At 46.7% G+C, this 17,585-nt stretch overlaps 2 protein-coding genes across 2 annotated transcripts; both read left to right on the top strand.

The window, feature by feature from the left end:
* The first annotated feature begins 5,832 nt into the window (after window positions 1-5,832).
* Window positions 5,833-7,362, top strand: LOC121569726 (MIEF1 upstream open reading frame protein-like). The gene is made up of 2 exons (XM_041880880.2): window positions 5,833-5,920; window positions 7,121-7,362. Exon 2 carries the CDS (start codon window positions 7,150-7,152, stop codon window positions 7,360-7,362), a length of 213 nt encoding a protein of 70 aa, XP_041736814.1. The 5' UTR covers window positions 5,833-5,920; window positions 7,121-7,149.
* On the top strand, window positions 7,332-15,183 carry LOC121569725 (mitochondrial dynamics protein MID51-like). The gene is made up of 5 exons (XM_041880879.2): window positions 7,332-7,423; window positions 7,618-7,765; window positions 10,825-11,002; window positions 13,439-13,701; window positions 13,799-15,183. Exons 2-5 carry the CDS (start codon window positions 7,619-7,621, stop codon window positions 14,624-14,626), a joined length of 1,416 nt encoding a protein of 471 aa, XP_041736813.2. The 5' UTR covers window positions 7,332-7,423; window position 7,618; the 3' UTR covers window positions 14,627-15,183.
* The last annotated feature ends 2,402 nt before the right edge of the window (window positions 15,184-17,585 follow it).

Here is a 17,585-nt window from a genome sequence, read left to right on the forward strand (position 1 = left end):
TGTTGGGCGGCCGGCCGTCACAAGTCGCAAGATTTCATCTGGAGAGAGAGGGGAGAAAGAAGTCAAAGAATAGGGTAGGGCAGTGTGAGCAGGACCAGTGGTGTCATTTTACTTAATAAATGAGGATTGGATGTCGTCAGCCTTCTTTTCAAAATGGTTGACGAAGTCATCCACAGAGAGGGAGGAGGAGGAGGATTCAGCAGGGAGGAGAAGGTGGCAAAGAGATTCCTAGGGTTAGAGGCAGAGGCTTGAAATTTAGAGTGGTAGAAAGTGGCTTTCGCAGCGGAAACAGAGGAAGAGAATGTAGAGAGGAGGGAGTGAAAAGATGACAGGTCCGCAGGGAGACTAGTTTTCTTCCATTTCCGCTCGGCTGCCCGGAGACCTCTTCTGTGAGCTCGCAATGAGTCGTCAAGCCACGTAGCAGGAGGGGAGGACCGAGCCAGCCGGGAGGATAGGGTACATAGAGAGTCAAAAGATGCAGAATGGGAGGAGAGGAGGGTTGAGGAGGCAGAATCAGGAGATCGGAGGGAGAAGGATTTAGCAGAGGGAAGAGATGATAGGATGGAAGAGGAGAGAGTAGCGGGAGAGAGAGAGCGAAGGTTGCGATGGCACATTACCATCTGAGTAGGGGCAGAGTGAGTAGTGTTGGAGGAGAGCGAGAGAGAAAAGGATACAAAGTAGTGGTCGGAGACTTGGAGGGGAGTTGCAGTGAGATTAGTAGAAGAACAGCATCTAGTAAAGATGAGGTCAATGTCACGGATTCTGCCGAGGCTGCCCCTCCTCCTTGCTCGGGCAGGCTGCGGCGTTCGTCGTCACCGGAATAATAGCTACTGCCGATCTATGTTATATGAGTCTATGTTGCACCTGTTGTCTATGTCACACACCTGTTTCCCATTTGTGTAATCACGCCTACCCTATTTAACCCAGGTGCTCCCAATGTGTCTTGTGCGTGGTTGTTTTTCGTCTCGTGTGTCGTTTGGTGAGCGGGTTAGTTCCTTCCTGTGTGAAGGTATTGCTGTGTTGTTTTCTTTACTCAAGTTCAGTAAAGTACGTTTCCTCGAGTTCTGTGTCCTGCGCGATCCACCGCATTACACTGACACTCGTTACAGAACCACGCACCATCTATGGAGTCAGCAGGTACAGCTCGTCAGTCCGAATCTATGGAGGAACGTTTTCAACGACAGGAGAGTGTCATCCAGGCGCTCGGCACCGCCATGGAGATGGTGATGAACACAATGGACCGTTGGGAGAGAGGTGGCCTTCCCACACCTCCTCCAACCACTCTACCACCCATACCACAGTCCACCTCTTCTCCACCTGGGCCCAGTGGGATTCGGCTCTCGCTCCCGAGGGCATATGACGGTACACCAGCTGGGTGTCATGGTTTCCTGCTTCAGGTAGAGCTCTACCTGGCAACCATCCACCCGGCGCCTTCGGGATACGAGAGCGTGTCCGCCCTCATCTCCTGTCGGGCTGACGACAGGTGCGGGGAGCAGGAACGGGCCGGACCGGGCTGACGACGCGCACCACTTGCTTGGTGCGGGGAGCAGGAACGGGCCGGACCGGGCTGGCGATGCGCACCACTGGCTTGGTGCGGGGAGCAGGAACGGGCCGGACCAGGCTGACGACGCGCACCACTGGCTTGGTGCGGGGAGCAGGAACAGGCCGGACCGGGCTGGCGACGCGCACCATTGGCTTGGTGTGGGGAGCAGGAACAGGCCGGACCGGGCTGGCGATGCGCACCACAGGCTTAGTGCGGGGAGCAGGAACGGGCCTGACCGTACTGGGAACACACACCACTGGCCTTGTGCGGGAATCAGGAACGGGCCGGACCGGACTGGTGACACACCACTTGCTTGGTGCGAGGAGCGGGACTGGGTTTCCTCATAAACCTCTGCTCCCTCTGCTGCCTACTCAGTTCCTCTCGCCGTGCCTCCACACTCTCCTTCTCCCTCGTGACCAGTGGCCCCCGTAACCTAGCGGCCTCCTCTGCTAACCGGCTGAACCGCTCTATCGCGGCCTCCTGCTGCTTCGTCGTCCACGGCGTGAGCCCCCCCCTAAAATTGTTTTGGGCTTGTCTCTCCCCCGTGCTCATGGCCTCCATCCCTCTTGCCAGACTCTCACTCAACTCCTCCCAAGTCCATCCTCTCTCCTCGTCACGCTGTTTGATCCAGTCATGGTGTGATCTTCTGTCACGATCGTTACACGATGAAGAAGCGGACCAAGGCGCAGCGTGATAAGCGTACATCTTTATTACTTGTACACACAACGAACCAAAACAATAAACGATACGTGAAGTCCTAGGTTAAAGACACAAACCTTCCGGAACAAGATCCCACAAATAACTAGTGCCAACAGGCTGCCTAAGTATGGTTCCCAATCAGAGACAACGAGAATCAGCTGCCTCTGATTGGGAACCACCCTGGCCAACATAGAAAACACGAACTAGAACACAACATAGAAAATCACACATAGAAAATCCACACCCTGGCTCAACATATAAGAGTCCCCAGAGCCAGGGCGTGACAGCTGCACTTCCCCGGAGTCACATGTATCCTCTGTCACAGGCGGAGAAGGCGGCTATGGAAACATATGTCTCCGAATCGCTGAGACAGGGATACATTCGACCTTCCACTTCACCTGTTTCCTCAAGTTTCTTTTTCGTGAAGAAGAAGGATGGTGGGTTACGCCCGTGCATTGATTACCGTGGGCTTAATCAGATCACTGTCAAGTACAGCTATCCCTTACCTCTGATAGCATGTATGACGGAATCACTGCACGGAGCGCGCTTCTTCATGAAATTGGATCTCAGGAGCGCGTACAATCTGGTGCGTATTCGGGAGGGAGATGAGTGGAAGACGACTTTCAGCACTACCTCAGGACACTATGAGTACCTCGTCATGCCATACGGATTGATGAATGCTCCATCAGTCTTCCAAGCCTTCGTCGATGAGATTTTCAGGGATCTGCACGGACAGGGTGTAGTGGTGTATATTGATGACATCCTCATATACTCCGCTACACGGGCCGAGCATGTGTCCCTGGTGCATAAGGTACTTGGACGACTGTTGAAGCATGACCTGAATGCCAAGGCGGAGAAATGCTTGTTCTTTCAGGAGTCCATCTCCTTCCTAGGTACCACATGTCCGCGTCTGGGGTGAAAATGGAGAGTGACCGCATTTCGGCCGTGCGTAATTGGCCGACTCCAACCACGGTGAAGGAGGTGCTGCAATTTTTTGGATTTGCCAATTACCACCGGAGGTTTATCCGGGGCTTTGGTCAGGTAGCGGCTCCCATTACCTCATTGCTGAAGGGGGGACCAGTGCATTTGCGGTGGTCAGCTGAGGCGGACAGGGCTTTCAATCGTCTGAAGAGCCTGTTTACCTCGGCCCCAGTGCTGGCTCATCCGGATCCCTCCTTGTCTTTCACGGTTGAGGTGGACACGTCGGAAGCTGGGATAGGTGCTGTACTTTCCCAGCGCTGGGGCACACCACACAAGCTCCGCCCCTGTGCGTTCTTTTCTAAGAAGCTCAGTCCGGCGGAGCGCAACTATGATGTGGGGGACCGAGAGCTGTTGGCCGTGGTCCAAGCCCTGAAAACGTGGAGACATTGGCTTGAGGGGGCTAACCACCCTTTTCTCATTTTAACTGACCACCGCAATCTGGAGTACATCCGGGCGGTGAAGAGATTAAACCCTCGCCAGGCAAGGTGGTCAATGTTTCTCACCCCTTATTGTTTCACCCTTTCGTACAGGCCAGGCTCCCAGAATGATAAGGCAGATGCTCTGTCCCGACTGTATGACATGGAGGAGAGTTCCGTGGAGCCCACTCCCATACTTCCGGCGTCGTGTCTGGTGGAACCGGTGGTGTGGGAAGTGGACGCGGACATCGAGTGGGCGTTGCGTAACGAACCCACTCCTCCCCAGTGTCCAGAGGGTCGTGTGTACGTCCCGCTGGAGATCCGCAATCGGTTGATCTATTGGGCTCACACGTCACCCTCCTCTGGTCATCCTGGTATCGGTCAGACAGTGCATTGTCTTAGTGGGAAGTACTGGTGGCCCACCTAAGCTAAGGACGTGAGGGTTTATGTTTCTTCCTGCTCGGTGTGCACCCAGTGTAAGGCTCCTAGACACCTGCCCAGAGGGAAATTGCAACCCCTACCCGTTCCACAACGACCGTGGTCCCACCTATCGGTGGATTTCGTGACGGATCTTCCTCCCTCACAAGGGAATACCACGATCCTGGTCGTTGTGGATCGGTTTTCGAAGTCCTGCTGCCTCATTCCTCTGCCCGGTCTCCCTACGGCCCTACAGACTGCTCAGGCCCTATTTACACACGTCTTTCGGCACTATGGGATACCTGAGGATATAGTGTCTGATCGGGGTTCCCAGTTCACCTTGAGGGTTTGGAGGGCGTTCATGGAACGTCTGGGAGTCTCGGTCAGCCTTACCTCAGGGTTTCACCCCGAAAGTAACGGGCAGGTGGAGAGAGTCAACCAGGAGGTGGGTAGGTTTCTGAGGTTGTATTGCCAGGACCGGCGGGGGGAGTGGTCGGCGTTCCTCCCCTGGGCAGAGATAGCCCAAGTGAGGCTAACCGCAGTGAGGCTCCGGTGTATGCACCGGGGGACTGGGTCTGGCTCTCGACCCGAAACCTGCCCCTTCGCCTGCCCTGCCGGAAGCTGGGTCGGCGGTTTGTGGGGCCTTTCAAAGTCCTGAGGAGATTGAACGAGGTATGTTATAGGTTACAGCTTCCTCCTGAGTATCGTATTAACCCCTCGTTCCATGTGTCTCTCCTCAGGCCGGTGGTAGCTGGTCCACTCCAGGATGGTAATCCATGTTTCCGTCAGCGCCAAGAAGTCGAGGGACTGGAGGGTAGCATAGGCTGAGATGAACTCTGCCTTGTTGGCCTCAGAATGGCAGTTCCAGAGGCTCCCAGAGACCTGGAACTCCACGTGGGTCGTGCGCGCAGGGACCACCAGATTAGAGTGGCAACAGCCACGTGGTGTGAAGCGTTTGTATGGCCTGTGCAGAGAGGAGAGAACAGGGATAGACAGACACATAGTTGACAGGTTACAGAAAAAGGCTACAATAATGCAAAGGAGATCGGAATGAAATGAACTAAACATCTGGGAAAGCGAGAGAGCGGGGCCTCCCTCACTTACGTTTCACTGAAACACTCAAATATAACTCTCCCAACTTCCACTTTAGAAATTATAATTGTTGTAAACTACAGCGGTTCAATGTTTTCTAGGAATAGACTCTAACTTAGTTTATTCAGCTAGCTAAAAGAACATGTTACCAAACAGAACATGTCTCAAGTCATCATACAGAGGGAAATAAAACACAAAATTGGCTTGACTTTCTATTAACCCAAGATCACACAATACACACCTTTCCTCTTGAGGGACTCTGTTGAATCTACCCATCTCAAGTGCCAGAGGGATCTTAGCTGCTCACAAACTGACCAATACATTACATATTAATATGAGTTTATTTTATTATATGTGTTACATTTATCCTTGTCTTGTCCTTGTAATCAGTGATGAAGCAAGAGGTGATTAAACAATTTCTCAAATTGGGATCAATAAAGTAATACTCTACTCTCCTCTAGCCTACTCTAGTCTACTCTACTAATATAGTCCTATTATTACATTGGATTAACATCATATTCACATATGTTTTCTTATAAGATTGTTTTATAAAATGCTTTATTCCAAAAGATGTATAGGTTTATAGGCTAAATAAGATTGAGTGCTGTAATGTCGCATTTCTCAACCATAAAAATAGTTACAACCGGATGTAGTAACTCCAGTACCAAAATAAGTAGCCAATAGCTTCCGGTCTATCATTCTAACCCCGGCGTGAGGGGGAACTGTGTCTCTTGTTCTTATAAGGATACATATTTGAAATAGTTTCTCAAAGGTAAGTTTCGCGTTCTCTCTTGACTATGTAAAATGTTGTTCTGTCAATATCCTATATTTTTATTCAATTGACTGTGAGAATCAGCTCCTCATTGCGTAAGGTCAGAATCGTTCAGAGGCTACTGTAGCAAGCTAACTAACGGTAGCTCGCAAGCTAGTCTAACCTTAAGTCATTTTTTAAAACTCGTAGCTACTATTTTACATTTTTTTACATTTTTAGTCATTTAGCAGACGCTCTTATCCAGAGCGACTTACAGTTAGTGAATACATATTTTTTTTTATACTGGCCCCCCGTGGGAATCGAACCCACAACCCTGGCGTTGCAAACGCCATGCTCTATCAACTGAGCTACATCCCTGCCGGTCATTCCCTCCCCTACCCTGGACGATGCTGGGCCAATTGTGCGCCGCCCATGAGTCTCCCGGTCGCGGCCGGCAGCGACAGAGCCTGGATTCGAACCAGGATCTCTAGTGGCACAGTTAGCACTGCGATGCAGTGCCTTAGACCACTGCGCCACTCAGTGGCGCACTCGGGTCTAGCCAATCAAAGGGAACAATGTTCATGATACTGCTTTTGCTATTCTAGTGTCTAGCTAATTGTGAACTCACTTTTATCGTACAGTCTACACGGACAACAGCAGCTAACGTTTGCTAGCTAAATTGGTAAGGGGTGTTCTGCTTGACGAGTGCTAACGTAAACTATATAGCTAGCTAACGTTAGTTCAGTATCTTTGTATCTTATGTGTTGCTCTGGTCTGACAAGGCTGACTAAACTCAACTCACGATTTCGAGTTGAGTTTAATCTGCTAGGCTGCATGCAGACTAGACAGGCGTAACATAGTTACTGTTAGCTAGTTAGCAAATTAACTTGATGACTTGCTGCTAGCTAGTAGTGACAAACGGTATACTGACCACCGAATCTACAGCAGCAAATGACCATTCAGTGACACCAGTCTCATCTCTCATCTCATCACCCAAAATGGTTATCTAGCTAAATATGCCAAATCATATCACATAGTTAAGTTACTGTTCAGGATTATTATAGCCTAACTTGGTCCATGTTGTCCCTCTGCTTCACCAGTGGCAGATGCCTAGGTGACGGTGTTCGAAAATCAAAGCTAATACTTTCTTTTGCATAATGATGATTACCTATTCTATTGAAAGCCATAAATAAACGTCCTCCTGTCTCTCTCTCCTCACAGGAGTCCTCCCCTCTCCATGTGCATCCCTAATGGGCGGCTGGACTCGTAGTGCGGTGCTGGAGCTGTACCGAGCACTGCTCCGTGCAGGGCGCCACCTTCAGTACACAGACCGCAACTACTACCGGTGCGCAGTGGCCCGTGAGTTCCGCCGCTGCCAGGCCCTGACCGTGCCGAGCGATAAGGAGGACGCGCTGAAGAGGGGCCAGTTCTTCCTCAGCAGTAGACTGGGGGGATTGATGTAGGTGTCGGTCAACCATCCAACACCACCTTTAGCAAGACGTGCTTGTGTCAGACCACTAACAGGTAAACTATTAAGCTATTTAAATGACCACCTATCCTATCGCTCTTTATAAGTTCATAATAAATGTTTTGATAATAAAAGGTACACAGTCCTTGAGTTATGGTAATAGAACGTAAGACTCCTCACATCTGAATCAGTACTTTCTTTGTTCTTCTCTCATTACTTTTCCCTTCTAACTCTACGTTCACCTAGACAGAATGGCGGGAGTGAACGGTGAGCGTAAAGGAAAGAAGGATGACAACGGGATGGGCACAGCCGTTGACTTTTTGCTATCTAATGCCAAGCTTGTTCTTGGGGTCGGAGGAGCTGCCATGCTTGGCATTGCAACACTAGCAGTCAAAAGAGTAAGTGGGATATTCTCTAAGTTAGATCATAGCAATTATATTCTTGAAAGAATTCAATCCCCTTGACTTTTTCCACATTTTGTTACGTTACAGCCTTATTCTAAAATTGATTAAATAAAACAATTTCCTCATCAATCTACACACAATACCCCATAATGACAAATGTTTTAATACTTTTTTGCAAATGTATTAAAAAACTAAACCAGAAATACCTTTACATAAGTATTCAGACCACTTGCTATGAGACTCGAAATTGAGCTCAGGTGCATCCTGTTTCCATTGATATTTCTACAACTTGATTGGAGTCCACCTGTGGTAAATTCAATTGATTGGACATGATTTGGAAAGGCACACACCTGTCTATATAAGGTCCCACAGTTGACAGTGCATGTCAGAGCAAAAACCAAGCCATGAGGTCGACGGAATTGTCTGTAGAGCTCCGAGAGGATTGTGCCGAGGCACAGATCTGGGGAAGGGTACCAAAACATTTCTACAGCATTGAAGGTCCCCAAGAACACAGTGGCCTCCATTATTCTTGGAACCACTAAGACTCTTCCTAGAGCTGGCCGCCTGGCCAAACTGAGCAATCGGGGGAGAAGGGCCTTGGTCAGGGAGGTGACTAAGAACCTGATGATCACTGACAAGCTCCAGAGTTCCTCTGTGAAGATGGGATAATCTTCCAGAAGAACAACCATCTCTGCAGCACTCCACCAATCAGGCCTTTATGGTAGTGGCCAGACGGAAGCCACTCCTCAGTGAAAGGCACGACAGCCACTTGGAGTTTGCAAAAAGGCACTTAAAGACTCTCAGACCATGAGAAACAAGATTCTCTGGTCTGATGAAACTAAGATTGAACTCTTGGCCTGAACGCCAAGCGTCACATCTGGAGCAAACCTGGCACCATCCCTACGGTGAAACATGGTGGTGGCAGCACATGCTGTGGGGATGTTTTTCAGCGGCAGGGACTGAGAGACTAGTCAGGATCGGGGGAAAGATGTACATAGAGATCCTTGATGAAAACCTGCTCCAGAGTGCTCAGGACCTCAGACTGGGGCTAATGTTCACCTTCCAACAGGACAACAACCCTAAGCACACAGCCAAGACAGCGCAGGAGTGGCTTCGGGACAAGTCTCTGAATGTCCTTGAGTGGCCCAGCCAAAGCCTGGACTTGAACCCGATTGAACATCTCTGGAGAGACCCGAAAATTGCTGTGCAGCGACGCTCCCCGTCCAACCTGACAGAGCTTAAGAGAATCTGCAGAGATGAATGGGAGAAACTCCCCAAATACAGGTGTGCCAAGCTTGTAGCATCATACCCAAGAAGACTCGAGACTGTAATCGCTGCCAAAGGTGCTTGAACAATGTACTGAGTAAAGGTTCTGAATACTTACAGTACCAGTCTAAAGTTTGGACACAGCTACTCATTCAAGGGTTTTCCTTATTTTTATTATTTTCTACATTGTAGAATAATAGTGAAGACATCAAAACAATGAAATAACACATATGGAATCATGTAGTAACCAAAAAAGTGTTAAACTAATCAAAATATATTTGAAATTCTTCAAATAGCCACCCTTTGCCTTGATGACAGATCGGCACACTCTTGGCATTCTCTCAACCAGCTTCATGAGGTAGTCACCTGGAATGCATTTCAATTAACAGGTGTGCCTTGTTAAAAGTTAATTTGTGGAATTTCTTTCCTTCTGAATGCGTTTGAGCCAATCAGTTGTGTTGTGACAAGGTAGGGGGGTATACAGAAGAGAGCCCTATTTGGTAAAATTATGTAAAGAACAGCTCAAATAAGCAAAGAGAAACAACAGTCCATCATTACTTTAAAACATGAAGGTCAACATCAACTATTCAGAGGGGACTTTGTGAATCAGGTCGAATTGCTGCAAAGAAACCAATACTAAAGGACACCAATAATAATAAGAGAACTGCTTGGGCCAAGAAACACAAGCAATGGACATTAGACCGGTGGAAATGTGTCCTTTGGTCTGGAGTTCAAATTTGAGATTTTTTGTTCCAACCGCCTTGTCTTTGTGAGACGCGGTGTGGGTGAACGGATCTCTGCATGTGTAGTTCCCACCGTAAAGCCTGGATGAGGAGGTGTGATGGTGTTGGGGTGCTTTGCTGGTGACACTTTCTGTGAATTATTTAGAATTCAAGGCACACTTAATCAGCATGGCTACCACAGCATTCTGCAGCGATACGCCATCCCATCTGTTTTGGGCTTAGTTGGACTATCATTTGGTTTTCAACAGGACAATGACCCAACACACCTCCAGGCTGTGTAAGGGCTATTTTACCCAGAAGGAGAGTGATGGGGTGCTGCATCAGATGACCTGGCCTCCACAATCCCCCGACCTCAACCCAATTGAGATGGTTTGGGATGAGTCGGACGGCAGAGTGAAGGAAAAGCAGCCAACAAGTGCTCAGCATATGTGGGAACTCCTTCAAGACTGTTGGAAAAGCATTCCAGGTGAAGCTGGTTGAGAGAATGCCAAGAGTGCGCAAAGCTGTCATCAAGGCAAAGGGTGGCTATTTGAAGAATCTCAAATATAAAATAATTTACTACATGATTCCAGATGTGTTATTTCATAGTTTTGATGTCTTCACTATTATTCTACAATGTAAAAAATAAAGAAAAACCCTTGAATGAGTAGGTGTGTCCAAACTTTTGACTGGTAGTGTATGTAAATGTAACTTCAGTTTTTTTATACATTGGCAAGAAATTATAAAACCCGTTTGGCTTTTTCATTATGGGATATTGTGTGTAGATGAGGGGGGAAAAAAACAATTTAATTAATTTTAGAATAAGGCTGCAATGTAACAATGTGGAAAAAGTAAAGGGGTCTGAATACTTTCCGAATGCACTGTATGTACATTATTTGTCCATTGTGCCAGTTCAGTTATAGGCTAAATGTGATCACCTCTCACTATTTGGCTTCTGATCTCTATATCAGTAATTGTACTGTTTTTAACCACGAGTGGAAAACATGACCATTTCATGAAACATTCTAATGGACAATAAGGATGTTCAATTCAATCTCCCTTCAGATGTATGACCGTGCCATAAGTGCTCCGACCAGCCCTACTAAGATGGAACCATCAGGGAAAAGGAGCTGGGAGGAACCCAGCTGGATGGGCTCGACACCACGGGTACTTAACCATGACATGAAGTCAACAGTGAGCAGGTCACTGCAGACTCTACCCACCTCCAACTCCTTTGAACCAGGTAAGGTACACTAATGTATTTAGGGTGTCACACACGATAATGTTATTCCGCATTACAACTATTAAACATTGCTCATATAAGAGTTATGATCGTGCCGTTAGCTCACCCCACAGCGTGAAACATTGCCAATAGCGCTGCTGAATTGTTACTTTTTCGGTGGAGCGACTGGTTAGTATGTTGTCAAGCAGGGCGGTTACGTGTGTTGGCAAGGCAGAGGATGCGAGATCAAGTACCGGTAAGGACTGGTGAGCTAGGAAGCTATACTGCTAAGCAGTACACTCACACTCGCACACATTGCCTATCTGTGTTCAGAGTGAGGCCTGAGCAGTAACACTTGGGATTGATGGAGCAGGTTAGTAGTGTGTTTCAGATGGTTTGACCTCATCTCTGTGCAGTGTTTTCTAATCCTTGGCTGTGTCTATTGATGACAGGATGGCTGATGGCAGGATGGCTGTACTTCCTGTATTGTGGGTGATACCACTGACTCTTAGTGCTTGTTGTATAAAGCTATAGGGTCGTTCCATTTGATTTCAATCCGTTTTTGACCACATCTCTTTTGATTTGAACTGAACTTTCCATACATATTTGCCCATGGTAGAAGTGATCAGAAAATGACTTTTTGGACCTGAATGCCAAAACATTCAGGAGATAGAGGTGCTCGAAGTTGACCCAATTTTGCATACCATACCATGAGACGTCCATGGTATTCATCACTTGAAAAGATTAATGGTTAAGTTTGATATCATTTAAAAGCTTGAAAACAGGGTTGTCAAGCTATATTATTATTTTTTGAAAAATATATTTAATGTTTAATTTCAATTATCTAAAAACATGAAAACTCAGATTTATTTTCATTTTCGCATATGTTGTAGTTTTATACCGTAATGTACATAATCTGAGGTGTATGTGTTGTGCCTGCCATTGGGTGAGACACAGCATACTCTTGAATACAGGGTGGGTGTCTTTTTAATCATAGAAATATAATTCATAGAATGGACCTATCCCTTCAGACCACTGCAATTTAGCTGGTACACCATTTAAATTATTTTAATTGACATTTTACATTCCAATTACTACCACAGATGGCCACTGGTCCACCCACTGTCGAATGTCAACTTAAATGGGAATGTATATTCTATTATCTATATTTCTATGGTTTTAATAGGTTTCCTATGGAAGACATTGTAATTGACATTGTAATTTAAAACAACTGATATTCCCATTCAAGTCAATGTTCTCCAGTCATCTTTTGTGGTACAATTGGAAAGTTGAAATGTCAATGTTATTCCCATTTTAGTAAATGTATCAGCCAAAACATTACACCCACTCTGTATTCAAGTGCATGCTGTGTCTCAACCGATGGCGGTCTCAACATAAACCTCTGATGTAAAATAGGATCTAAGCTACAACATATGTGAAAATCTGAGTTTTTTTATTTACTTTTTTGTTTTCAAGAAATTACCAAATAGTTTGACAATCCTGTTTGTAAGCTTTTAAATTATATCAAACTGAGCCATTTATCTTTTCAAGAGATAAAGACATATAGTGGCTGTCTCATGGTATGGTGGGATATGCAACATGGAGGTGCCCAAAATGTGATACGTCTCCTGAATGTTTTGGCATTCAGGTCCAAAAAATCACTTTCTGATCACTTCTACCATGGGCAGATATGGAAAGTTTTGCTCAAATGAAAAATGGGGCGGTGAAAGCTATTGAAATCGATTGGAACTACTCTACAGTTTTGTTAGTAGAAACCCCACTAAATATACTCCGATGGCTAGTTTCAATTGAGCTCCATTAGATATTTGTTATGTATTTTCTTAAACTTTCTCAACTAAAGTCTGTGGTATTTTGGATGGTTCTCTTATGCCGGGTGTACACTACTCAACTTTCAAAGTCCTAACATCGCTCAGCCTCTCACATTTAACGACTGTCTTTCGTGTTTTTTTGTTTGTCTTCCCAACGTATTGGTGGTCATTCTGAATGATATGGCACAAACGTAGGGGGGGGGGGGTCACACACAAGATTCTTCACTTGGTCGTGAGGATTCTCAATACCACACTGTCTCGCAAAAATGAAACTTGTCTGATCTCAACTAAAAACATTGTGTAGTGTACGCCCGGCTTTAGTGTTTAGGATACTCTCTGTAGGAGAGGATAGTCCGTAAAGCAACCTCTCTCGTGGTACTTGTTCCCATTAGTTGGGTTTGATTTCCTGTTTTCACCCCATAAATATCCTTCTTACTTTCGTTCTTATTTACCTCCCATTACCTTTCAACATATATTTGTTTGATTTATTTCATTATTGTAGTGTCTTGCATCATCAGGATGCCCAGCCCACATGGGCTTATAAAACACTGTAAATGCCAATTTTAGTATTATTCTACCCATACCTGCACATTCCTAACCTCTGCCTGTCGTGGCTGTATCCCCTCAGACTGCATGCGGAAGGCGATGGGGCGGGGACGTAGTGCTGCAGGGCAGACCGACCTCCTCCGGGCCAGGATGCGCCTCTCCTTACAGGAGAAACTGTGGGAGTTCTACCAGGAGCGAGTGGCCATCCCCGCTGAGGAGCAGGCCACAGCCCGTCGGGCCGCCCTGGACATCTGCGCTGAGCTGAGGATCTTCCTGCACGCCAAGCTGCCCGACATGCCGCTCCGAGAGATGTACCTCAGCGGCAGCCTCTACGACGACCTGCAGGTAATAAGAGGGTGGTAGTAGTGGGTTTGAAATGTTATGGTTTCATAAGAATAACATCAATGTGCTCCCACTCACTCTTTCTCCCACTTTTTCTCAGGTGGTGACAGCGGATCATGCTCAGCTCATGGTCCCTCTGACCCTGGAGAAGAACCTGTGGTCGTCAGTCCCTGGCGAGGACACCATCATGAACATGCCGGGTTTCTGGCTGATTCGCAGGGAAAACCTGGAGTACTTCCCCCGAGGCAGCAGCTACTGGGACCGCTGCATGGTAGGAGGCTACCTCTCCCCCAAGTCTGTCCTGGAGGTGTTCGAGAAGCTGGTGGCGGGCTCCATCAACTGGCCGGCCATTGGCAGCGTTCTGGACTACGTGATCCGGCCGGTGGTTCCCTCTGAGACTCTCACACTGGAGGTCCAGTACGAGATGGACCGCCATCTTTACGTGGACTTCCTGCCTCTGCTGGTGATGGACGACGGTGCCTCGCTGATTGCCAAGCCACACAGGCTGGCCGCCGAGCGCCACGAAAACCTGTGGCGGCAGAGCTTCCGCGTGGCGGAGACGGCGCGCCTGCGGGCCCTGGACCAGGAGGACGGTGGCTGCCGCTGCGCCTGCCTCAAGGTGACTAAAGCAGTGTGCAAGCTGAACCCGGCCCTGGCGCGCCTGTCGGCCAGTCAGCTCACCAACGCCATACTGCTGCTGAGCGGGAAGGAGGGCGACTGGACCCAGGAGGCGCTGGCCGACCGCTTCCTGCAGCTGCTTCGCTCGCTAGTGGGACACCTAGAGGCCGGGAGGCTCCCCTGCGCCCTGGTCCCCAAAGTCAACTTGTTCTGTGAGCTGACGCCAGTGGAGGTGGATGAGCTAGGATACACCCTCTACTGTTCCCTCTCTGACCCAGAGGGACTCCTAAGGACTCCTGAGTCTGACTGAGTCTGGTCACGGGTTCTAGGGTTTAGGACAGATGGTATAGAATTCTAACTAAGGCTCCATAGAGTCCATACTGCAGAAGAGGATATTTAATTTATATGTGCTTCAGACATGGACCATGTCCCCTGTGACCACGTCGCTGTGTGATTGATTCAACATCACGTCTCTGGAGTCCCTGTTTCATCGATCAATACGTTTCTCTTGTACTTTTTTTTGGGCGTAATTATGTGTGATAAAGTAGAAATGCAAAATCAACATTTTTGACATGCAGGCCATATCTGCTGAACTCAAATACAGGATCATCCAAATACCAGTTAAACCTCAGATGATGAAACCAGTCTCTTCATATGGTGCAGGTAAGCTGTTATAAATAGTACTGTTCAGAGGGGTATACTACAAAGCATGATCAAGGAGTTAGCCAGCTAACTTGCCTAGATATCCTGAAATAACTGTAAAATTATGGGCTTGGTCTAATTGGCTTAACCAAAAACACATACAGTTGAAGTCAGAAGTTTACATACACCTTAGCCAAATACATTTAAACTCAGTTTTTCACAATTCCTGACATTTAATCCTGGTAAAAAAATCCCTGTCTTAGGTCAGTTAGGATCACCACTTTATTTTAAGAATGTGAAATGTCAGAATAATAGTAGAGTGATTTATTTCAGCTTGTATTTCTTTCATCACATTCCCAGTGGGTCAGAAGTTTACATACACTCAATTAGTATTTGGTAGCATTGACTTGGGTCAAACGTTTTGGGTAGCCTTCCACAAGCTTCCCACAATAAGTTGGGTGAATTTTGGCCCATTCCTCCTGACAGAGCTAGTGTAACTGAGTCAGGTTTGTAGGCCTCCTTGCTCGCACACGCCTTTTCAGTTCTGCCCACAAATGTTCTATAGGATTGAGGTCAGGGCTTTGTGATGGCCACTCCAATACCTTGACTTTGTTGTCCTTAAGCCATTTTGCCACAACTTTGGAAGCATACTTGGGGTCATTGTCCATTTGGAAGACCCATTTGCAACCAAGCTTTAACTTCCTGACTGATGTCTTGAGATGTTGCTTCAATATATCCACATAATTTTCCTTCCTCATGATGTCATCTATTTTGTGAAGTGCATCAGTCCCTCCTGCAGCAAAGCACCCCCACAGCATGATGTGGTCCTCTGTAGCTCAGCTGGTAGAGCACGGCGCTTGTAACGCCAAGGTAGTGGGTTCGATCCCCGGGACCACCCATACACAAAAATGTATGCACGCATGACTGTAAGTCGCTTTGGATAAAAGCGTCTGCTAAATGGCTTATTATTATTATTATTATTATTATTATGATGCTGCCACCCCCCCGTGCTTCACAGTTGTGATGGTGTTCTTGGGCTTGCAAGCAACCCCATTTTTCCTCCAAACATAACAATGGTCATTATGGCCAAACAGTTCTATTTTTGTTTCATCAGACCAGAGGACATTTCTCCAAAAAGTATGATCGTTGTCCCCATGTGCAGTAGCAAACCGGAGCCTGGCTTTTTTATGGCGGTTTTGGAGAAGTGGCTTCTTCTTTGCTGAGCGGCCTTTCCGGTTATGTCGATTTAGGACTTGTTTTACTGTGGATATAGATACTTTTGTACCTGTGTCCTCCAACATCTTCACAAGGTCCTTTGCTGTTGTTCTGGGATTGATTTGCACTTTTCACACCAAAGTACGTTAATCTCTAGGAGACAGAACGCGTCTTCTTCCTGAGCGGTATGATGGCTGCGTGGTCCTGTGGTGTTTATACTTGCGTACTATTGTTTGTACAGATGAACGTGGTACCTTCAGGCGTTTGGAGATTGCTCCCAAGGATGAACCAGACTTGTGGAGGTCTACAAAAAATGTTTCTGAGGTCTTGGCTGATTTCTTTTGATTTTCCCATGATGTCAAGCAAAGAGGCACTGAGTTTGAAGGGAGGCCTTGAAATACATCCACAGGTACACCTCCAATTGACTCAAATGATGTCAATTAGCCTATCAGAAGCTTCTAAAGCCATGACATTGTTTTCTGGAATTTTCCAAGCTGTTCAAAGGCATAGTCAACTTAGTGTATGTAAACTTCTGACCCACTGGAATTGTGAACAGTGAATTATAAGTGAAATAATCTGTCTGTAAACAATTGTTGGAAAATGACTTGTGTCAAGCACAAAGTAGATGTCCTAACCGACTTGCCAAACCTATAGTTTGTTAACAAGATATTTGTGGTGTGGTTGAAAAACAAGTTTTAATGACTCCAACCTAAGTGTATGTAAACTTCCAACTTCAACTGTAAGTTTAGCTGTCTTAATGAACCAAAAAAATTGACAGTTATTTCTTGTTTATCAAAGTTGAACCTGCTTTGTAGTATACCACTTGGGTTAGGGCTCAGTGTTTGTTGAAGTGGTGATTGCTTCATTGGCTAATAATATGTAACCAATTTGGATTGAATGGTGTGGAATAAAGATGATATTTATTCATTCTAATTTGTGGGAATGGAAATTGGTCTATTTGAAAGATATTTTGGTTGCTCCATCCTCAGATTGCAGGTCTTTCAAACAGTGAGATTATGATGGGTAACATTAGTCTAATGCTAGTTAATATCATGTCTGAACAGGGGCATGAAAGAGAGCTCTTAGTAGTCAAATGAACAAGCAATAAATAATCGGTTCTAGCCATGCATTATTGGTCTCTACATATGTAGCTTACTATTTAGCTGAGACTTGGATGCAGGGTGCTTATTGCACTCTGACATGAGATGCCAGTTCAGATGGACAGATAGTTTGGTGACACCGTCAATACAGCCACCCCTAACAAGGTAAATTGCCTTAAGCACTGTTGTGGTCCACTAGGAAAGAAGACCAGTGATTGGGACATGGCAGGGGTTTGTAGTACTCTAGCACTTATAGTACTGTAGCCTGGTATCGTACGGTTTGTGCTATAGCCAACTCTTCTCATTGTGATG

Source organism: Coregonus clupeaformis, chromosome 7, assembly GCF_020615455.1.
Source record: "Coregonus clupeaformis isolate EN_2021a chromosome 7, ASM2061545v1, whole genome shotgun sequence".
Taxonomy (NCBI): Eukaryota; Metazoa; Chordata; class Actinopteri; order Salmoniformes; family Salmonidae; genus Coregonus; species Coregonus clupeaformis.